This window comes from Mobula birostris, chromosome 2 (genome assembly GCF_030028105.1).
Source record: "Mobula birostris isolate sMobBir1 chromosome 2, sMobBir1.hap1, whole genome shotgun sequence".
Classification (NCBI taxonomy): Eukaryota; Metazoa; Chordata; class Chondrichthyes; order Myliobatiformes; family Myliobatidae; genus Mobula; species Mobula birostris.
In genome coordinates, this window is record NC_092371.1 from 189,641,771 (window position 1) to 189,663,092 (window position 21,322).

Genomic DNA, 21,322 nt, shown 5'->3' on the forward strand with positions numbered 1-21,322 from the left:
TTGATTGATGTCAAAAAAATTAAATTAAATCCACTGTAGTTCAATATTCTAAAACAATAAATTATGAAAACCCCCTTTCCGGGGGGGGGGGTAAATACTTTTTATAGTCACTGTATATCATACAAAGTATATTGTGACAGAACAGGTTGGCAATGCTAATTCTCCTTGTCCCTTTGCTCGATTAGTCACTCCTGCTTGTTCAGTCCGTGGTCTGGTTTCCCCAGTAGTTCACACACTTTGCCCTCCCCTTCTGCAGTCCTTGGGAGTTCACCATTTACACAGATCAACAGTAAAACAACTGCTGGCTTGGCTAATCAAAAGATTATATTTGGTTAACGTGCTCTACTAGTTTATAACTCATAAAAAAAAAATGATTCCAGACACAGGCATTCCAAACAGTTTCATTTATTTTCACTCACCCCATTTGTAGACAGTAGAATGGCCCCAAAAGATCTGAGGGACAGATTGGGGCGTCCTAAAATAATGCCTGGGTTAGTGGGAGCAGGCGCACCACACCCTATACAGGCAACACCACTGGTGGCGAGACATTATTCTTTTATATTCAAGTGAGCATGTGGACACTGATCTTTGGGTTTAACTAAAGTATTAGTTAAAATAATAGCTGTAGGATGTTGGAATTCCTGTTTAAAATGTTCCAGTTCTGCATTTGAAATAATTATTATGGTCTAGTCATGTGATTATCTTCTCTCCCCCCTCCACCCCCAGACCAACAGTAGAATTTCCTGTTCCTTCTAGGCCAGGCCAAGCAGATTTAAATCCTCAGTCTGGCTTTGCTAGAGGTGTGGAGGTTGGATTTGATGTTAAGGGAACAGTTATATTGGGACAGTTAAAGGCCAAGTGTGTTGTGGAGAAAGCCTCTGTATATTTAAATTTTTGTACATACATGTTTGTTTTCATTTGTCTATTTGTAAATACTTTTTTTTCTTCATAACTTTTGGGCAGCTTTTGCACTGTTTTCATCTGGCACTAAATAAAACCCCTAGCACTATCATGCAGTTGTGGCTTACCATCTGTTTTTTTTCAACTGGTGACCCTCGTCCAGCACGCTTACCTGCACCTGAAAACAAAATATTACTAATACATGCAGTGCACAGCACAAGTGAACAGTAAACAGCTCACTGTCCTAGTAATGAGACCTCGGTGGTGGCAGAGTATTCATTTGTCTTTCAGCCTGAGGAAGAAGCTGTTACCCAGTCTGGCAGTCCTAGTCTTGTTGCTCCTGTACCTCCTCCCTGATGGTAGTGGGTCAAAGAGCTTGAGGGGTGGGTGGTAGGGATCCTCAACAATGCTTCGGGCCCTTCCTATACAATACTCCCGGTAAATGTCACAAATGGGGGGAGGGAGATTCCAGTGATACTCGCAGCGGCTTTTACTATCCTCTGTAGGGACTTGCAGTTTCCGTACCACACAATGATGCAGCCAGACATGATACTCTCAATTGTGCTCCTGTAGGAAGTTGTTAGAATGGGGCGGGGAGCCTTACATGCCTCAATCTTATCAGGAAATTAGTTAGTCCACCATGATTCTATCCTAACTAATTTGTGGTGGTTTTCTAAGTTCTAAATTTACAGCTATTATTTCAACTCTTTAGAAAAGGCATTCAGATATAAATTTTATGAATGCATTGTGCAATCTTATTAGTTTTATTCATAATGTTTGCCAAAGGAAGCATATTTTTTGTTCCATCTCTCATTTATATGCTTATATGCACTTAAACCAATATGCTTCACCTTATGATGAGTTTGGCTTGGAGGCTGTGTGTAAAATATTATAATATCATTGTATATTGGCATTATTATTAATTGGGACCACTGTCTGCATGATTAGTGGGCGAATTGATATAGAACATAGAACAGTACAGCACAGTACAGGCCCTTCGGCCCACAATGTTGTGCCGACCCTCAAACCCTGCCTCCCATATAAGCCCCCACCTTAGATTCCTCCATATACCTGTCTAGTAGTCTCTTAAACTTCACTAGTGTATCTGCCTCCACCACTGACTCAGGCAGTGCATTCCACGCACCAGCCACTCTCTGAGTAAAAAACCTTCCTCTAATATCCCCCTTGAACTTCCCACCCCTTACCTTAAAGCCATGGCCTCTTGTATTGAGCAGTGGTGCCCCGGGGAAGAGGCGCTGGCTATCCACTCTATCTATTCCTCTTATTATCTTGTACACCTCTATCATGTCTCCTCTCATCCTCTTTCTCTCCAAAGAGTAAAGCCCTAGCTCCCTTAATCTCTGATCATAATGCATACTTTCTAAACCAGGCAGCATCCTGGTAAATCTCCTCTGTACCCTTTCCAATGCTTCCACATCCTTCCTATAGTGAGGCGACCAGAACTGGACACAATACTCCAAGTGTGGCCTAACCAGAGTTTTATAGAGCTGCATCATTACATCGCGACTCTTAAACTCTATCCGTCGACTTATGAAAGCTAACACCCCATAAGCTTTCTTAACTACCCTATGTAAAACCTGTTGTGCTGAATGAGCCTCCAAGATTTTTCCCAGTTTGCAATACTTGTTAAATCTGTTGCAGCCATACATTTGTCATGTTTAGGAGGAAAATGCAACTGTGCATTTGCATTTATTATTAGCTTAAGTCCGGTTCAGTTGTGTGAATGTTTATGGTCACTTGAACTGCAGTTGTTTAGGAGAGACCGTGTGCCCTAGGAGATATTTTGTGTAGCAGAATCCTTTTCCAGCCAATACATTCGACAGTCATTGGTTCTGTGAGTTGCATAACTGTGATGTTGACTTGAATCTTTTGAATGTACTTTATCCTGATAATCAGCACCCCACATTTTTGTGCATTTAATGTAATTATGCTCCCATTTCAAGAAAAGTAAATTGGGCCTATATTTCTTTATAAATAATTTTTAGAAAATAATGTTGTGAATCACTAAATTATAAAATGTCTACTTTCATTTGATTTGTCAGCTCCCAAAAACTTTAGTATATGGGCTGATCTCTGTGACTTAATTGTGTGTTAACATACATCTGCAAGTGAAGTGATAATTCATTTCAGAAATGGAGGTCAGAAATTAAGGGATATCTGGCTTCAAAAAACAGATTTTCATAATTAGACGGTTAACATTACGATGAAAGAATAGATGATTTCTTTGAATGTTGCAGTCTGCTGCAAGTACATTTTTCATTTAAATTACACCATAATTAAGCAGAAATATTTTAAATCGATGATTTAATTTTATGATTTTCAAATAAAATCAGAATGTTGAAAATAAATAGTCAATCCTGACAGGATGTTCACTGCACCTGTTTTTTGTTTCCTTTCGTGGCTTGCATTCTTGTTAGGCATTAAACACTTTCAGTTCAGAAAATGGTACAAGGTAATGAAAAGCTATCTGGATGAAAGTGAAAAGGAAGTGGAAGAGCAGGCAGCCAGGTATGCACTCCACTATTTCTTTTAAAGAAAATTATTTTTTGCTTATGGAGAAAAATTCACATTTCTTAAAAATCCATTCTGTATATGTCACATATTAAATGATTGTAACCATTTGATAGATTTGACCAAGATTAACTAAAAATGTAAATTTCTGATTAAAATTGAACACCTCGATGCAGATGCCTTAGGTGGGACGAGAGTATGATCGACTAAGGTTTGATGAATTGCTTATTAATGTTTTAATAGTTTGGAAGGAAAGCATTCCACAGGGTATAGAAAGCAGCAAGTTCTATAAACACATACAGAACGTAAAGGACACTGGAAATGGGGCATAGCCCTGGAAGAGGATATATACCAAGAAATCTCTAGAAATTTTATTTTTGATCTGTTGAATTATTCAGTTTCTCAAGTTATCTCAAGTTTATAAACATTTACAGAAGTTTGTTCTAAAAAAATTATTTTTCTATCCGCAATTTTTAAGATTTTCTTTCACAATAACTGAAGATTCCTGCGCCCTATTCCTTCATTATTCTTCAATCAGTTACTTGCCTTTCTTGGTCTTAGGATCTAATCAAAGGGATTAGGAGAATGCAATCAACCTGTAAGCAGCCTTGAGCATTTAAAGTGGTTCCATCTCAGTTATTATCAAACAAAACTTGAGTTAATATCTATTCGTCATGACCAAATTAAGCACTTAACAGTCAAATGAATGCATCTGAGTTGTAGGTAGAGAAGTAATATGGGATATAGTGCCTTTAAAGTGCACCATTTCCAAGGTTACAGCGGAACCTGCCTCCACCATTTATAGACAGTGCAGCTTCTAACTACACACTGAATAAAACTTATGCTGATATTACCTATAATCTCTGGATTCCTGCCTGTGCCACACACCAGTGAAGAATAGGAACATTTGGCAGATATGTGCATTGCCGAGGAACTGGTGTAGGGGGCAGAGGTTCAGATTTCTGGGTCATTAGGATCTCTTCTGGGGAAGGTATGACCTGTTCAAAAGGGATGTCTTACACCTGAACCATAGGGGGACCAATGTCCTTGTTGGCAGGTTTGCTAGAGCTGTTGGGGAGGGTTTAAACGAATTTGGCAGGGATATGGGAACCGGAGTGATAGGACTGAGGATGGGGCAGTTGGTTTACAAACAGAGGCAATGTGTCGTGAGACTGCTAGCAAGGACAGACTGATGATAGGGCAAAATAGCAGTCAACAGGATGAGTTGCAATGTAAAAGGGGGACAAAATTGATAAGGCTGATGGATACAGGTCTGAAGGTGTTACATTTGAATCCACGCAGAAGATGGAATAAGGTAGATGAACTTTTAGCACAAGTTAGAGTTTGGCAGTGGACATCACTGAGTCATGATGAAAGAAGATCAAAGCTGGGAGCTTAACATCCAAAAATTCACATTGTATTGAAAGGACAGGGGTTGGAATGGCTCTGTTGATAAAAAATGAAATCAAATCCTTAAAGAGAGGTGACTTGAGTTCGGAAGAGGTAGAATCATTGTGGGGAGAGCTAAGAAATTGCAAGGGTAAAAAGACCCTGATGGGAGTTATATATAGGCTTCTGAACAGTAGCAAAGAAGTGGGCTACAAATTACAACGGGAGAAAGAAAATGCATGCCAAATGGGCAATGTTACAATAGTCATGGGGCTGTTGTCAATATGCAAGTAGATTGGGAAAATCAGGTTAGTGTTGGATCCCAAGGGGTGGGGGGGGGGGGGAATGTGTAGAATGCCTACAAGATGGCTTTTTAGAGTGGCTTTTTAGAGTGGCTCGTGGCTGAGCCCACTAGCTATTCTGGTGTGGATGCTGTGCAATGAACTGGGATTGATTATTGAGCTTATGGTAAAGGAACCCTTAGGAGACAACGATCATAATATGATAGAATTTATCCTGCAATTTGAGAGGGAGAAGCTAAAGTCAGATGTATCTGCATTACAGTGGAGCAAAGGGAACTACAGAGGCATGAGAGAAGAGCTGACCAAAAGTTGATTGGAAGAGGATGCTAAAAGGGATGATGGCAGAGCAGCAATGGCTCCTGTTTCTAGGAGCAATTTGGAAGGTGCAGAATAGATACATTCCAAAGAAGAGGAAGTATTTTAAAGGCAAAATGACACAACTGTGGTTAACAAGGGAAGTCAAAGCCAACATAAAAGCCAAAGGGAGGGCATATAATAGAGCAAAAATTAGTGGGAAGTTGGAGATTGGGCAGCTTTTAAAAACCAACAGAAGGCAACTAAAAAAGTCATAAAGAGCAAAAAGGTGGAATGCAAAGTTAGGATAGCCAATAATATTGAAAAGGATACCAAAAATTTCTACAGATATATAAAGGGTGAAAGAAAGGCGAGAATACATATCGGACTGCTGGAAAATGATGTTGGAGACTTAGTAATGGGGCGACAAGAAAATGATGCTCTAACTGAATAAGTATTTTGCATCAGTCTTCACTGTGGAAAACACTAGCAGTATGCCAGATGTTCAAGTGGGTCATTGGGCAGAACTGAGAGCAGTTGCTATTATTAGAGAGAAGGCTCTTGGGAAGCTGAAAGGTCTGAAAATAGTTAAGTCATCAGGACTAGATGGACAACACCTGAGGGTTCTGAATGAGGTGGCTGAAGCGACTTTGGAGACATTAGTAACAATCTTTCAAGTATCAATGGATTCTGGTATGGTTCCAGAGGTCTGGAAACTTGCAAATGTCACTCCACCCTTCAAGAAGGGAGAGGAAGAAAATTATAGGCCAGTTAATCTGACCTCAGTGGTTGGGAAGGTTTTGGAGTTGATGATTAAGGATATGGTTTTTGAGTACTTGGAGACACGTGATAAAATAGGCCAACATCAGCATGGTCTCCTTAAGGAAAATCTTGCCTGACAAATCTGTTGGAATTCTTTGAATAAATAACAAGTAGTTTGGACAGAGGAGAATCCGTGAATGTTGTGTACTTGGATTTTCAGAAGGCCATACATGAGGCTGCTTAAGTTAAGAGCATATAGTATTACAGGAAAGATACTAGCATGAATAGAGCATTGACTGATTGGCAGGAAGCAAAGAGTGGAAATGGAGGGAGTTTTTTCTATTGGCTGCTAGTGACTAGTGGTGTTCCACTGGGGTCTGTATTGGGACCACTTCTTTTTATGTTATATGTGAGTGATTTGGATGACAAAATTGATAGCTTTGTGGTAAAGTTTGCAGACAATACAAAATAGGTGGAGAGACAGGTAGTGTTGATGAAACAGAGGTTGCAGGACTTGGACAGATTAGGAGAATGACACACGAGATTCACGTCCAGCTTGATTACCATTGAGAATTTTGTACTTTCTTTGAGTAATGTGTTTTTTTAAAAAAAGTGTGTTTGTATCAAAGTTCAAAGTAAATGTTATTATCAAAGTACATATATGTCACCATATGCAACCCTCAGATTCATTTTCCTGTGGGCATACTCAGCAAATCTATAGAATGGTAACTACAGTATAACATGGTCAATGAAAGATCAACCAATGTGTAGAAGACAACAAACTGTGCAAATGCAAATATAAATAAATAGCAATAAATAACAAATACATGAGATAACAAGATAAAGAGTCCTTAAAGTGAGGTCACTGGTTGTGGGAACAGCACAATGGATGAGCAAGTGTGTGTGGTTACCCCTGTTTGTTCAAGAGCTTGATGGTTGAGGGGTAGTAATTGTTCTTGAACCTAGTGGTACAAGTCCTGAGGCTTTTGTACCTCCTACCTGATGGCAGCAGCAATAAACGAGCATGACCTGGGTAGTGGGGATCTCTGATGATGGATTGTGCTTTTCTACGGCAAAGTTTCATGTAGATGTGCTCAGTGCTTGGGAGGGCTTTAGCCGTGATTTACTGGGCTGAATCCACTACCTTTCGTAGGATTTTTGGTTCATCAACATTGGTGTTTCCATACCAGACTGTGATGAAGCCAGTCAGTAAACTCTCCACTACACATCTGTAGAAGTTTGTCAAAGTTTTAGATGTCATGCCAAATCCCCGTGGACTCCTAAGGAAGTAGAGCCACTGCCGTGCTTTTTTCACAATTGCATTTGCCTGCTGGATCCAGAACAGATACTCTGAAATTGTAACACCCAGGAATTTGAAGTTGCGCTAACCCTCTCCACCTCTGATCCTCCGATGAGGACTGGCTCATGCATCTCCAGCTTCCCTCTTGTGAAGTCTACAATCAGGTCTTGCTGATATTGAGTGAGAGGTTGTTGTTATGACACCACTCAACAAAATTTTCAATCTTCCTCCTGTATGCTGATTCATGACCACATTTGATTCAGCCTATGACAGTGGGGTCATCAGCAAACTTGAACATGGTATTGGAGCTGTGCTTAGCCACACAGTCATAGGTGTAAAGTGAGTAGAGCAAGGGGCTAAGCACACAGCCCTGTGGTGCACCTGTGCTGATGGAGATTGTGGAGAAGATGTTTTTTGCCAATATGAACTGACAGGGCTGTCAAGTGAGGAAATCCAGAATCCAATTGCACAAGGAAGTTTGGAGGCCAAGGTCTTGGAGCTTATTGATTAGTTTTGAGGATATGATAGTATTGAATGCAGAGCTGTAGCCAGTGAAGAACATCCTGTTGTGTGCATCTTTGCTGTCCCGATGTTCCAGAATTCAGCGAAGAGCCAATGAGATGGCACCTGCTGTGGACTGTTTGCTCCAGTCAGCAATTTGGAGAGAATCCAAGTCACCTCTCAGGCAAGAGGTGATGTATTTCATCAACAGCCTCTCAAAACATCTCATCACTGTGGATGTAAGTGCAACTGGGTGATAGTCATTGAGGCATGTCACCATGTTCTTCTTGGGCACCAGTATAATTGAAGACTGCTGAAATTAGAGGTTAAAGATCTCAGTAAACACACCAGCCTGTTGGTCAGCACAGGCCTTTAGTACGTGGCCAGATACCCCGTCCGACCCCAATGCTTTCCGTGGATTCACCCTCCTGAAGGCAGCCCCACAAGTCAGCTTCAAATACAGAGATCAAAGGGTCATTGGGAGATGTGGGGATTGTGATGGTTCTTCCATATTCTGATGGTCAAAGCGAGCATAGAAGGCATTGAGCTCATCTGGAAGCAAAGCCCTGCTGTATCCCTGCCACAGCTGTTGAGTAGACCTCATTGACTCAAGTTTGTTTGTATGTATGTGTAAGTATATAAATACACATTCACAGTTTTGAATAAATGTCTAGCTCAGCATCCTGCAGCATTAAGTCCTGCACAACATAATGAATTTGGCAAGGACAATCTGGGAAAGATTATCTAACTATAACTCATGTGAGTCATTGAAGTACTATTTATCTATTTTGCTGATTTGCTGCATTTGAGTGCGTTCATTTCACATTGATAAAGAAAACTTAGATCAAGAGATTTTAACATGTCCATGTCTAAAACAAAATGTGCTAAGATATGCACTACACTTCACAGATATCTGTGGAAATGTGAAAAACCACTCTTCTTTTCTGCAAAAGACCAAGCAGTAGTCTACAAAAGGAAGCGTAAGTACATTTATTTCCTTGGTATTATTCATGATCATAAATGTTTTTTGTTTTGATTTAAAAAAAAAAGTTTTAAAAAATTCTTTCTCTTGGCTTCTAAATACAAGGAATGTCAGGTTTTGTGCATCTGGATGAAGTGAGTCTATACTTGTTCCAATTTTCCAGCAACAGATATTCCCTATCCTGGAAAAGAAATGAAAGCAGAAGTGCCAGAAACATTTAGCAAGCCATTCATATGAAGGGTCTTTAATCTTAAGAAGTAAACCGATTTTCTTTCCACAGACACTACCCGGCCTGATGAATGTTTCCAGCATTTTCTATTTTTATTTCTGATTTACAGCATTGATTTTTTTTTTCATTTTCTTTTGCTAGAAATTAACATGGAACAAAATAACTAGTAATAAATCAGGAAAGGCTAATAGTGGATAGCAGTTGAGAGGAGGATCATTGGATGAATAGAATGTATTATTGGTTGATGTTATTTTGGCATGAAGATAATGAGGAAGAATTGAGATAAAATGTAAAAAACTGTAGATTTGAGTGAAAGGACTGATCAGAGATCAAATTTGCAGTGCTATCACAGGTCTCTGGCATGAGATTCCAATTAATTTATTAACAATTAATTTCTGGTTATAATTAATATCATCTGATTAAAGCAATTGTGAAAAGTCAGGAACATTCAAAATTTCCTTAAAACTTGAAGGATGACTGAATCTCAAAATGTGTGGTAGACCACTGAAATATATGGTTTGCTTAACACAGACCTGACAGCCCACTGGAAACTAGCACTTTTAGCCCTGCAGAAGTAGCAGATTTGGGAAAGTAGAAAAATGTTTTTTTTATTATTATTTTGCTGGGAATATTTTAGGTTTGAACTAAATTGATGGTATGATGAAGTATAACTGATTTGAAAGGTTTTTTTTACATTTACTTAGAGCATAGGACAGCACAGCACAGGAACAAACCCTTCAATCTATGATATCAAATTAAACTAATTTCATTTGCCTGCACATGATCTATATTCCTCCATTCCCTGCATGTTATCTGCTTGTCCAAATGCCTCCTAAATGTCACAATCATATCTTCTTTTAGAAATATTTTTCAACTTGTTCATGAAGGAGAGTCTGATTTTTAGGTTTTACTTACTAGGTACTGGTAGCTACTTAATATTTTAGCGAATGACTGAGCCTGAGTAGTGAGTATTAGTGCAGTAATACACTAAAGAAGGTTCAGTAGCTGAATCTGACAACTTCAACTGACATTCGTTGGCTAGAATGGTTTATTAGCACAAAAAAATCAAGAAAGAGCATACTAGATTATTTCTCCACCATCCCTCATTACTGCAAACAAATTCCAGTTTGAAAGGTCAGGGAACTGCAGCTAGATTTCATGGGTCTGTTGATATTGTGGTTGAACTCCGAATGAACTGAGGAACAACTTTCTGCTGTTTAGCTCAGACTTTGTGTCTTGTAGTATACAGTAACTGCTCACCAACCATTGGAGGGAGCTGATCACCAAGGTGGACTGGAAACTGATGCAAGGTGGCAAAAAAGAGTATTGATACCCTGCACCTTGTTGAACAAAAAACTGACCACATAATCTCAGAATTAGCCAATATTCAGAAGTTGGTGCTTGTTTAAAAATAATGAAATCTTGTTACCTCCTGGTTTGAAATTAGGCAACTCTTTAATTTTAGGTATTATCCACAGTCTTACAAAACAATTTGTTAGACTTACTTCTCAGCCAGCATTGGAAAGGAAAGAACCTTCCAGTTTCCGGTTCAGTTGGAATGAAGACAACCTGGAGAGACCTTGCTTTCATGGAGACAGTCTCAAAGGATATGATAATGAAAAAAGCAAACGAATTATAAATGTCAATGATCGCTACTGGCTCTGTTGTCTGAAAATCTGCAATGAGAAGTATGTAATTTTATTCTATAAACAATGCAATCATTTGGAAATTGCAATTTCTGAATTTGACTTTGCAATTAAATTTCAGAATTATTAATTTCCATAAAGTATTATTCAGTTTAGTGAGAGATCTATCCATAAGACTAGTTAAGTGTAATCTAACACAATTTTTATAAAAGAGAACACAGGGGCTTCAGGATTAGGTCCCTATTGTCCCTCCGGTCTGCTCTACAATTCAGTTGAATCATGATCAATCCTGACTTGAAATCTGCTTTCCTGTTTGAGACCGATATCCCTTAATTTCATAGATATAGAATGATTCCCACAGATTGGAAGGCATCAAATGTAACATACTCCTTAAGAGAGGAGAGTCAAAAAACACAAGGTGTGAATCAGTTAGTCTGGCATTATTAGTTTGGAAAATACTCAAAGGGAACATAGAAATAAATGACAAGATTGGGCAGAATGTGCATTGATGTGCAACAAAGAAATCACCTTAGAGCAGATTTAGGGTATAATGAGCAGAATGTAACAGGAGGAATCAGTAGACAGGGTGTATTAGGACTGACAGAAGACCTTCAATGTGTACTAAACAAAAAGTCATACAGCAAAATTAGGCCAAGTGAGATTGAAGTTAATATGCAGATGTGGTGGGAGGTCATAGCCGGGAAGGCGTTGGAGGAATCAGTGCTTGTTTGCCAGCTGTTCATAATGTAATGTTTGTAGAGACACCTACTGAGTTCCTCTAGCAGATTGTTTCTTGATCTATTATATGTGATCTGGATGAGGAGAGAAGCTGTAATATATTAAGATTTGTTGAGATACAAATTTGGATTGCACTATGAGTTATGAGGAGGATGCAGAGAGGCTTCAGAAGTACATATAGGCAAGCTAAATAATGGTGAAAAGTGCATGGTTATTTATTTTGATAGGAAAAATGTTTTTTTTAAATTTTAAATGGTATGGTATTGAAATATGCTGGTGTTCATGAGGACCTGCGTATCCATGAACTCAAACACTGAAAGGTAATGTACACGTACATCAAGAAAACAGTATTTGATATTTATTGCAAGAGGATTTGATTACAAGGGTAAAGACATCCTATTGCAATTAGGCCATAAGACCATAAGACATAGGAGCAGAATTAGGCCATTTGGCCCATTGAGTCTGCTCCGCCATTCAATCATTGCTGATCCCATTTTTTCCCTCCTCAGAGACACTGCCCAGCCTTCTTCCCGTACCCTTTGATGCCTTGTCCAATCAAGAACTTATCAAGCTCTGCCTTAAATACACCCATCGACTTGGCCTCGACACCTACCTGTGATAATAAATTCCACAAATTCACTATTCTCTGGCTAAAGAAATGTCTCCACATCTATGTTTTAAATGGACATTCCTCTATCCTGAGGCTGTGCCCTCTTGTCCTAGACTCCCCCAGCATAGGAAACATCCTTTCCACATCTACCATGTCTAGGCCTTTCAACATTCGAAAGGTTTCAAAGAGATCTCCTTTCATCCTTCTAAGTTCCAGCGAGTATGGACCCAGAGCTATCAAATGTTCCTCGTATCATAACCCTTTCGTTCCCAGAATCATCCTTGTGACCCTCCTCTAGACCCTCTCCAATGCCAACACACATCTTTTCTCAGATGAGGAGTCTAAAACTGTTCACAATACTCAAGGTGAGGCCTCACCAGTGCTTCATAAAGCCTCAGCATCACATCCTTGCTCTTGTATTCTGGACCACTTGAAATGAATGCTAACATTGCATTGCATTTGCCTTCCTCACCACTGACTCTACCTGCAAGTTAACCTTTAGGTGTTCTGCACAAGGACTCCCAAATCGCTTTGCATCTCAGATTTTTGGATTTTCTCCTTATTTAGAAAATAGTCTGCACATTTATTTCTTCTACCAAAATGCATGACCGTGCATTTTCCAACACTGTATATCATCTGCCACTTTCTTGCCCATTCTCCTAATCTGTCTTTTCTGCATCCGACCTGTTTCCTCAACACTATCTGCCCCTCCACCAATCTTCATAATCATCTGCAAACTTGGCAACAAAGCCATCTATTCATAGAAACATAGAAAATAGGTGCAGGACTAGGCCATTCGGCCCTTCGAGCCTGCATCGCCATTCAGTATGATCATGGCTGGTCATCCAACTCAGAACCCTGTACCTGCCTTCTCTCCATGCCCCCGATCCCTTTAGCCACAAGGGCCATATCTAACTCCTTCTTAAATATAGCCAACAAACTGACCTCAACTGTTTCCTGTGGCAGAGGATTCCACAGATTCACCACTCTCTGTGTGAAGAAGTTTTTCCTCATCTCAGTCCTAAAAGGCTTCCCCTTTATCCTCAAACTGTGACCCCTTGTTCTGGACTTCCCCAAAATCGGGAACAATCTTCCTGCATCTAGCCTGTCCAATCCCTTTCGGGTTTTATACGTTTCAATAAGATCCCCCCTCAATCTTCTAAATTCCAGCAAGTATAAGCCTAGTCGATCCAGTCTTTCATCATATGAAAGTCCTGCCATCCCAGGGATCAATCTGGTGAACCTATTCCATCATCTAAATTATTTATATACAGCATAAGAAGAAGTGGTCCCAACACCAACCCCTGCGGAACACCACTAGTCACTGGCAGCCAACCAGCAAAGGATCCCTTTATTCACATTTGCTGTCTCCTACCAATTGCCAATGCTCTAACCATTGCCAGTAACTTTCCACTAGTACCATGGGCTCTTAACTTGGTAAGCAGCCTCATGTGTGGCACCCTGTCAAAGGCCTTCTGAAAGTCCAAATATACAACATCGACTGTATCCCCTTTATCTATCCTACTTGTAATCACCTCAAAAAATTCCAACAGGTTCGTCAGGCAATATTTTCCCTCAAGGAAACCATGCTGATTTTGTCCTATCTTGTCCTGTGTTACCATCCTTAACAATTGACTCCAACATCTTCCCAACCACTGAAATCAGGCTAACTGGTCTATAATTTCCTTTCTGTTGCCTTCCTCCTTTCTTAAAGAGTGGAGTGACATATGTAATTTTCAAATATTCTGGCACCATACCAGAGTTCAATGATTTTTGAAAGATCATTACTAATGCCTCCATTAGCTCTCTACTGCTGATACTTTAAGAATTCATCTGGCCTAGGTGACATATGTACCCTTAGGTCTTTCAGCTTTTTGAGCACCTTCTCCCTTGTAGTCGTAACTGCACTCACCTCTCTTCCCTCACGTCCTTCAACATCTGGCACACTGCTAGTGACTTCTACAGAGAAGACAGATGCAAAATACTTATTTAGTTCATCTGCCATCTCCTTGGCCCCCATTATTATTTTTCCGGCCTCATTTTCTGGCGGTCCTATATCCACTCTCATCCCTCTTTTATTTTTTATACACTTGAAAGAAGCTTTCACTATCCACTTTCATACTGTTTGCTGGCTTGCTTTCATATTTCATCTTTTCCCTCTGACTGACTCTTGTAGTTCTCTAGGTTTTCAAAAGCCTTAAAATCCTCTGTCTCCCCACTAATTTTGCATTGTTGTATGCCCTCTTTTGCTTTTACGTTAGCTTTGACTTCCCTAGTCAGCCGTGGTTGTACTAATTTGCTATTTGAGTATTTCTTTGTTTTTGAAATACATCTATCCTGCACCTTCCTCATTCTTCCTAGAAGCTCACACCATTGGTACTCTGCTGTCATTCCTGCTAGCATCTCTTTCCAAATTACTTTGGCCAACTCCTCTCCAATACCACTGTAATTTCCTTTACTTCTCTGAAATACTACTATGTCAGATTTTACTTTCTCCTATCAAATTTCAACCTGACCTTAATTATATTGTGATCACTGCCACCTCAGAATTTCTTACCCTTAAACTCCCCAGTCACCACCAGTTCATTACATAACACCTAATCCAATATAGCTGATCCCCTAGTAGGCTCAATGACAAACTACTCTAAAGATAGCCTCAAGATTCAGGGGAGTAGATTTAGGGTGGAGATGAGGAGGAACTGCTTTTCTCCAAGAGTGGTGAATCTGTGGAATTCTCTGCCCAATGAAGCAGTGGAGGCTACCTCAGTAAATATATTTAAGGCAAGTTTGGATAGATTTTTGCATAGCAGGAGAATTGAAAGTTATGGGGAAAAGGCAGGTAGGTGGAGATGAGTCCATGGCCAGATCAGCCATGATCTTATTGAATGGCAAGAGTAGGCCATTCTCCTATTTCTTATGTTCTAAAAAACCATCTCGTAGGAAATCAACACACTCACTCCCTTGAGATCCATTACCAACCCGATTTTCACAATTGACATGCATGTTGAAATCTCCCATGACTATCACAACGTTGCCCTTTTGATGCACCTTTTCTATTTTCTGTTGTATTCTGTGGTCCACATCCCTGCTACTGTTGGGAGGCCTGTATATAACTGCCATCAGGGTCCTTTTACCCTTGCAGTTTCTTAAGTCAACCGACAAAGATTCAACATCTTCCAATCCTATGTCACATTTTTCTACTGATTTGATGCCATTCTTTACTAGCAGAGCCACACCACCCCCTCTGCTTATCTTCCAATCCCTCTGATACACCATGTAACATTCAGCTCCCAACTGCAACCATCCTTCAGCCATGATTCAGTGATGGCCACAGCATCATACCTGACCATCTGTAATAGTGCCACAAGATCATCCATCTTATTTATACTTTGTGCACTGCAATATAACACTTTGAGTATTGTATTTGCTACCCTTTTTGATTCTGCATCCTTAATACACTGATATTCACACTGTTGTCTGCAATTTTGTCCTATCTTCTGCCTGCCCTTCCTGACAATCTGACTAAATGCTATCTTTGTTTTTTACCATCCTCCTATCCTGAGTCCCTTCACTCCGGTTCCCACCTCCCTGCCAAATTACATTAACTGTCCCCAACAACTCTAGCAAACCTGCACATGAGAATATTTATCTCCCTCGGGTTCAGATCCAACCCACCACATTTGAATAGGTCATACCTCCCCGGAAGAGATTCCAATCATTGAAAAATCTGAAGCCTTGCCTCCTGCACCAGCTTCTCAGCCATGCATTAATCTGCCAAATTGTCCTGTTTCTACCCTCACTGGCATGTGGCACAAGCAGCAATCCAGAAATTACTACCCTGGGGGTCCTGCTTCTCAGCTTTCTACCTGGCTCTCTAAGTTCCCTTTTCAGGACCTCTTTGCATTTCCTTCCTATGTTATTGGTACCAATATGTACAAGACATTTGGCTGCTGTCCTTCCCGTTCCAAAATGCTGTGAACGTGATCCAAGACGTCCCTGACTTTGGCACCAGGGTGGATAAGAGCCCATCTGGGATATAATTCCATTGGAAGGTTTGCAACAAGTATTCACCAGATTAATTTATGAGAGAATATGGATGTAGAAAGGATATATTGAGGTACAAAGAATATATAAGACATCAATCAGTTCTGGACCTATTTTCTTGAGTGTCGAAGAACAAGATGTTATTTCATTAAAATGTTCAATATTTTAGCAAGGTTGGAGATGCAAGTCTGCAGATGCTTGGAATGTTGAGCAGAGAAACAAGTTAAAGGAGGAACTCAGCAAGTGAGACAAAGGGATAGTTGACGTTTCAGTCAAGATCCTGCATTAGGTCCTGCAATATATTGACTATCCATTTACCTCAACAAATCCTGCCTGTCCCATTGAGTTCCTCCAACAATTTGTCAACACGACTTAAAAAAAAAGATTGAGAGGATTTCCCTGACATGAAGCGTCTAGTGCAAAGGGTTACAGACACAAAATAAGGAGGTGGTCATTCAGAGCTAAGCTGAGAAGTAATTTCTTTAATGAAAAGGATGTTATGGAGGCTCAGTTACTGAGCATTTTTAAATAGAGATTGGTAGACTTTTGCATGCTAATAAATTTTAAAGCTTATATGGGTAATACAGTAAAGAGGCATTAAGGAAGAAAATTGGCGGATCTTATTGAATGGAAGAACAGGCATGCTTCTACTACTTTTTAATGTTTTAATAATTCCCTTAATGACTTCGTTTGAACTCTGCTTTAAATATACTTAATTAAACCTTAATTAAACAGCCATAGCCAGTAAGATGTAGAATTGCTATGATTTACAATCCACTGCAGAAAGCATTTGCCCCTAGAAGCTAAGTAAGTTTTTTTTAAAAATTCAAAATTTTCTATAGAACAGGTGTGATAAAATTCTATAATAAAACGTAAGAAAGCTGGAAACCAACAGTAAGCCAGACAGCATCCTTGAAAAGTGAAACAGGGTTAACATTTCTAGCCCTCAGAGGGAAGATCTTTGACTGAAACATTTGCTCTTTCCTTTTCCACAGATACTGCCCTACTTGGAGATTTCTGTGCAATCTCTGTTTCGTTTCAGATTTCAGCAATTATTTTGATTGTTGTAGTGAAATTCCATACTCTGGTTATATTTTAAGATTTTTAAAAAATGTGTATTTGATTTATGCCTTTAAAATATTGAGTAGCTGGCAGTTAGGTACTTGGTATTTTTTATATCATACTTGTCTGTGCTTGAATGTATTCTCACTTCTGGACTGAGCCTTCATTGTGTGGCAGATGGAAAGTAAACAAAGTGTTGTATTACATTTACTTATTACAGGTGCGTTTTTCTGGGTGAGTAGAATGTTCCAAGATATGACAAGTCATGCACATCGCAATGTAAATTCTTTCATCGCATTAAATATTTTAGAGTTCTGAGGGTTTTTTTCCCTATGAAGATGTATCATTTTAAAAATCAATTAATGAGATATGCCTATAGATTATAACAAATACTGCATCTAGGCGTGGTGTAATTCATTACTTATCAATAGATATTGATAAATGATTCTACTTCATGCTCACAGACAAATATTTTCATCATTACTAATCAATTATTTATTATGTATAAAACACAAGACTAATGGGGAGGGTTTAAACTAGGTTGGCAGGGGGATGGGAACCAGAGCAATATGACTGAGGATGGGGCAGTTGATATGCAAGTTGATGCAGTGTAGTGAGGCTGTGAGGAAGAACAGGCAGATGACACAGCAAAACTGCAATCAGTGGGATAAGTTGAAGTATAATGTGGGGACAAAGTCAGAAATGGTGATGAATACAGGACTGAAAGTGTTATATTTGAATGCGCTGTATATGGAATAAGGTAGATAATCTTGTAGTGCATTTAGGGATTGGTACTGTAGGTATGATATTTTGAACATCACTGAATTGTGGCTGAAACAAGATCATAGTTGGGAGCTTAACATCCAAGGTATTGAAATGACAGGCAGGTAAGCAGAGGGGGTGGGGTGATTCTACTGGTAAAAAATGAAATCATATCTTTAGTGGTGACATAGAATCAGAAGATGTAGAATCCTTGTGAGTAGAGTTAAGAAACTGCAAGAATAAAAAGACCCTGATGGGAGTTATATACAGGCCCTGAACTTTAGCTAGGATATTGGATATAACTTTCAATGGGAGATCAAAAAGGCATGTAGTAAGGATAATGTTACGATAGTCGTAGTGGATTTCAATCTGCAGGTAGATTTGGAAAATTAGGTTGGTGCTGAATCCCAAGAGAAGGAATTTGTAGAATGCCTGTGAGGTGGATTTTTAGAGCAGCTGGTGTTTGGGCTAACTGGAGGAGAGGCAATTCCGGATAGGGCTGAAATGGCTAACACAAGGGAGTATAGTTTTCAGGTGCTTGGAAATAGGTACAGAGGGGATGTCAGGGGTAACTTTTTCACACAGAGCATGGTGGGTGCATGGAATGCACTGTCGGCAACAGTGGTGGAGACAGGTACAACAGGGTCTTTTAAGAGACTCTTAGATAGGTACATGGAGCTTAGAAAAATAGAGGGCTATGAGAGAGGGAAATTCTAGGCAGTTTCTGGAAGGACCTGTAATGTGCTGTAGATGTTTATGTTTTATGTTCTATGGATTCAGTGTTGTGTAATGAACCAGATTTGATTAGGCAGCTTAAGGTAAAGGAACCCATAGGAGACAGTGATCATAATATGATCCTGCAGTTTGAGAGGAAAGGAAGAAGATAAAGTCGGATGTATTCGAATTACAGTGGAGTAAGAGGAAGTACATTGGCATGAGAGGGGAGCTGACCAAAGCTGATTCACGTGGGACACTAACAGGGACGATGGTAGAATAGTAACAGCTCGAGTTTCTGGGGGCAATTCAGAAGGCGCAGGATAGATACATCTCAAAAGATGCAGAAGTATTCTAAAGGCAGAATGCACAACTGTGGCTGACAAGGGAAGTCAAAGCCAACATAAAAGCTAAAGAGAGGGGATAGAGCAAAAATGAATGGGACATTTGAAAATTGGGAAGCTTTTAAAAATGAACAGAAGGCAACTATAAAAACCATAAGGAGAGAAAAGATGAAATATGAAGGTAATAATAATATAAAAGTATGAAGCAAATGAAACATTCAGCGCTATCACCTTATGTTCGTCTGGGGGAAACCGCCGTCTGCCCGCTAAACTGCATCTCATGTTTGCGTAGATGCTGTGTAATGCACCCCGGTACAAACCCCACAAAGTAAAATATCTGACAGTACACACTGTACGATTAAATGATTACACTTTATAAAACTTACTGTGACTATGTGGTTAGGGAAACAAATATAAAAGAAAAAGGCACCACACTTATCAGAGTTAATCAGTTTGTGCACAATCGTTGGAGCTCGAGAAACAGAGTCTTCTCTCCACCATTTGATCTCCTCTGAGCTCCTCGACCCTTGGACTGGGACCAACCACAATGGTCTACCAGAGCGCTTCCCGCACGTCCTTCCTCTTCGCCGAATTCCCACGCACTCACTCAGGTTCCCACACATACAGATAGAATAACATGACTTCCATTGGTTAGTCCCCTGTTATCTATAATTATAACCCAAGCATCGCAGCTACAGAGAAACATTACCTCATCATTTAACATTACAGAGAAGCCATTTCATATAATAGTACAGAGAAGCCATTTCATTAGCCTTAGCAGTTAACATTACTGAGAACTCTGCACCAATAATATAATAGAGGACACCAAAAGTTTTTTTTTCAGATATACAAAGAGTAAAGGAGGGACGAGAGTGGATACTGGACTGCTGGAAAATGACAATGTAGAGTTAGTAATGGGGGACAATTGTAATAAGTATTTTGTGTCAGTCTTCATTGTGGAAGACACTGGCGGTATACCAGAAATTTAAGAGTGCGGGGGGTAGTAGTGGGTGTAGTTGCTATTACTAAGGAGAAGTAATGGGAAACTGAAAGGACTGAAGGTAGGTAAGTCATCTAGACCAAATGGACTGCACTCCAGAGTTATGAAACAGGTAGCTGAAGAGTATATGGAGGATTTGTATTGACCTTTCAAGAATCACTAGGTTCCAGAAGACTGGAAAATTGCAAATGTCACTCCACTTTTTAAGAAGGGAGGGCGGCAGAAGAAAGGAAATTGTAGGCCAGTTAGTCTGATTTTAGTGGTTGGGAAGATGTTGGAGTCCATTATTAAGGATGATATTTCTGGTTACTTAGAGGCACATGATAAAGTAGGATACAGTCAATGTGGTTTCCATAAAGGGAAATCTTGCTAGACAAATCTGTTGGAATTCTTTGAAGAAATAACTTGCAGGATAGACAAAGGACAATCGGTTGATGTTGTAAACTGGGATTTTCAGAAGGCCTTTGACAAGGTGCCACGCATGGGGCTGCATAACAAGAGGAAAGATACTAGCATGGAAGATACTAGAAGCTTAGTTGACTGCCGGGGGCAAAGAGTTGGGATAAAGTGGACCTATTCTGGTTGGTAACTATTAGTGTTCTGCAGGGGTCAGTATTTGGTCCGTCTGTTTTCTCATTATATGTCAACGATTTGGGTGATGGAATTGATGACTCTGTGGCTAAGTTCGCAGGTAATACAAAGATAGTTGGATATGCAGGTAGTGTTGAGGAAGCAGTGTGTCTGTAGAAGGATTTGGACAGATTGGGAGAATGGGAAAAGAAGTGGCAGATGGAGTATAGTGTCATATGGTCATGCACTTTGGTAAGAGGAATATAGGTGCAAACTATTTTCTAAATAGGGAGAAAATTCAAAAATCAGAGGTGAGAAGTGTCTTGGGAGCCCTTGTACAGGGTTCCCTAAAGGTTAACTTGTAGGTTGAGGCAAATGCAGTGTTACCATTCATTTTGAGAGGACTAGAATTTACGAGCAAGTAGTTGATGCTGACACTTTATAAGACATGGGTCTGACTGCAGTTGGAATATCTTGAGCAGTTTTGGATCTTTTTGGATGTGATGGCATTGGAGAGGGTCCAGAGGAGGTTCATGAAAATAAATCCAGGAATGAAAGGGTTAATGTATGAGAAGCATTTGAATATTCTGCTGGAATTTAAAACAATAAGCACCTGTTAACACCTCTCATTAACACCTATC

The 21,322-nt window shown here is 39.7% G+C and overlaps 1 protein-coding gene across 3 annotated transcripts in view; it reads left to right on the forward strand.

Moving 5' to 3' along the window:
• The window catches only part of taf1b (TATA box binding protein (Tbp)-associated factor, RNA polymerase I, B), a 122,027-nt gene that overhangs the window by 93,737 nt on the left and 6,968 nt on the right, over positions 1–21,322 (forward strand). For all 3 annotated transcript variants that reach the window (XR_011885006.1, XM_072251216.1, XM_072251217.1), the window contains 3 exons: positions 3,339–3,429; positions 8,890–8,960; positions 10,657–10,879. Coding sequence is in view for 2 of the 3 variants with exons in the window: in XM_072251216.1 (XP_072107317.1) it covers positions 3,339–3,429; positions 8,890–8,960; positions 10,657–10,879 (385 nt within the window). In the remaining variant the exon portion in view is untranslated. The remainder of the gene's footprint in view (positions 1–3,338; positions 3,430–8,889; positions 8,961–10,656; positions 10,880–21,322) is intronic.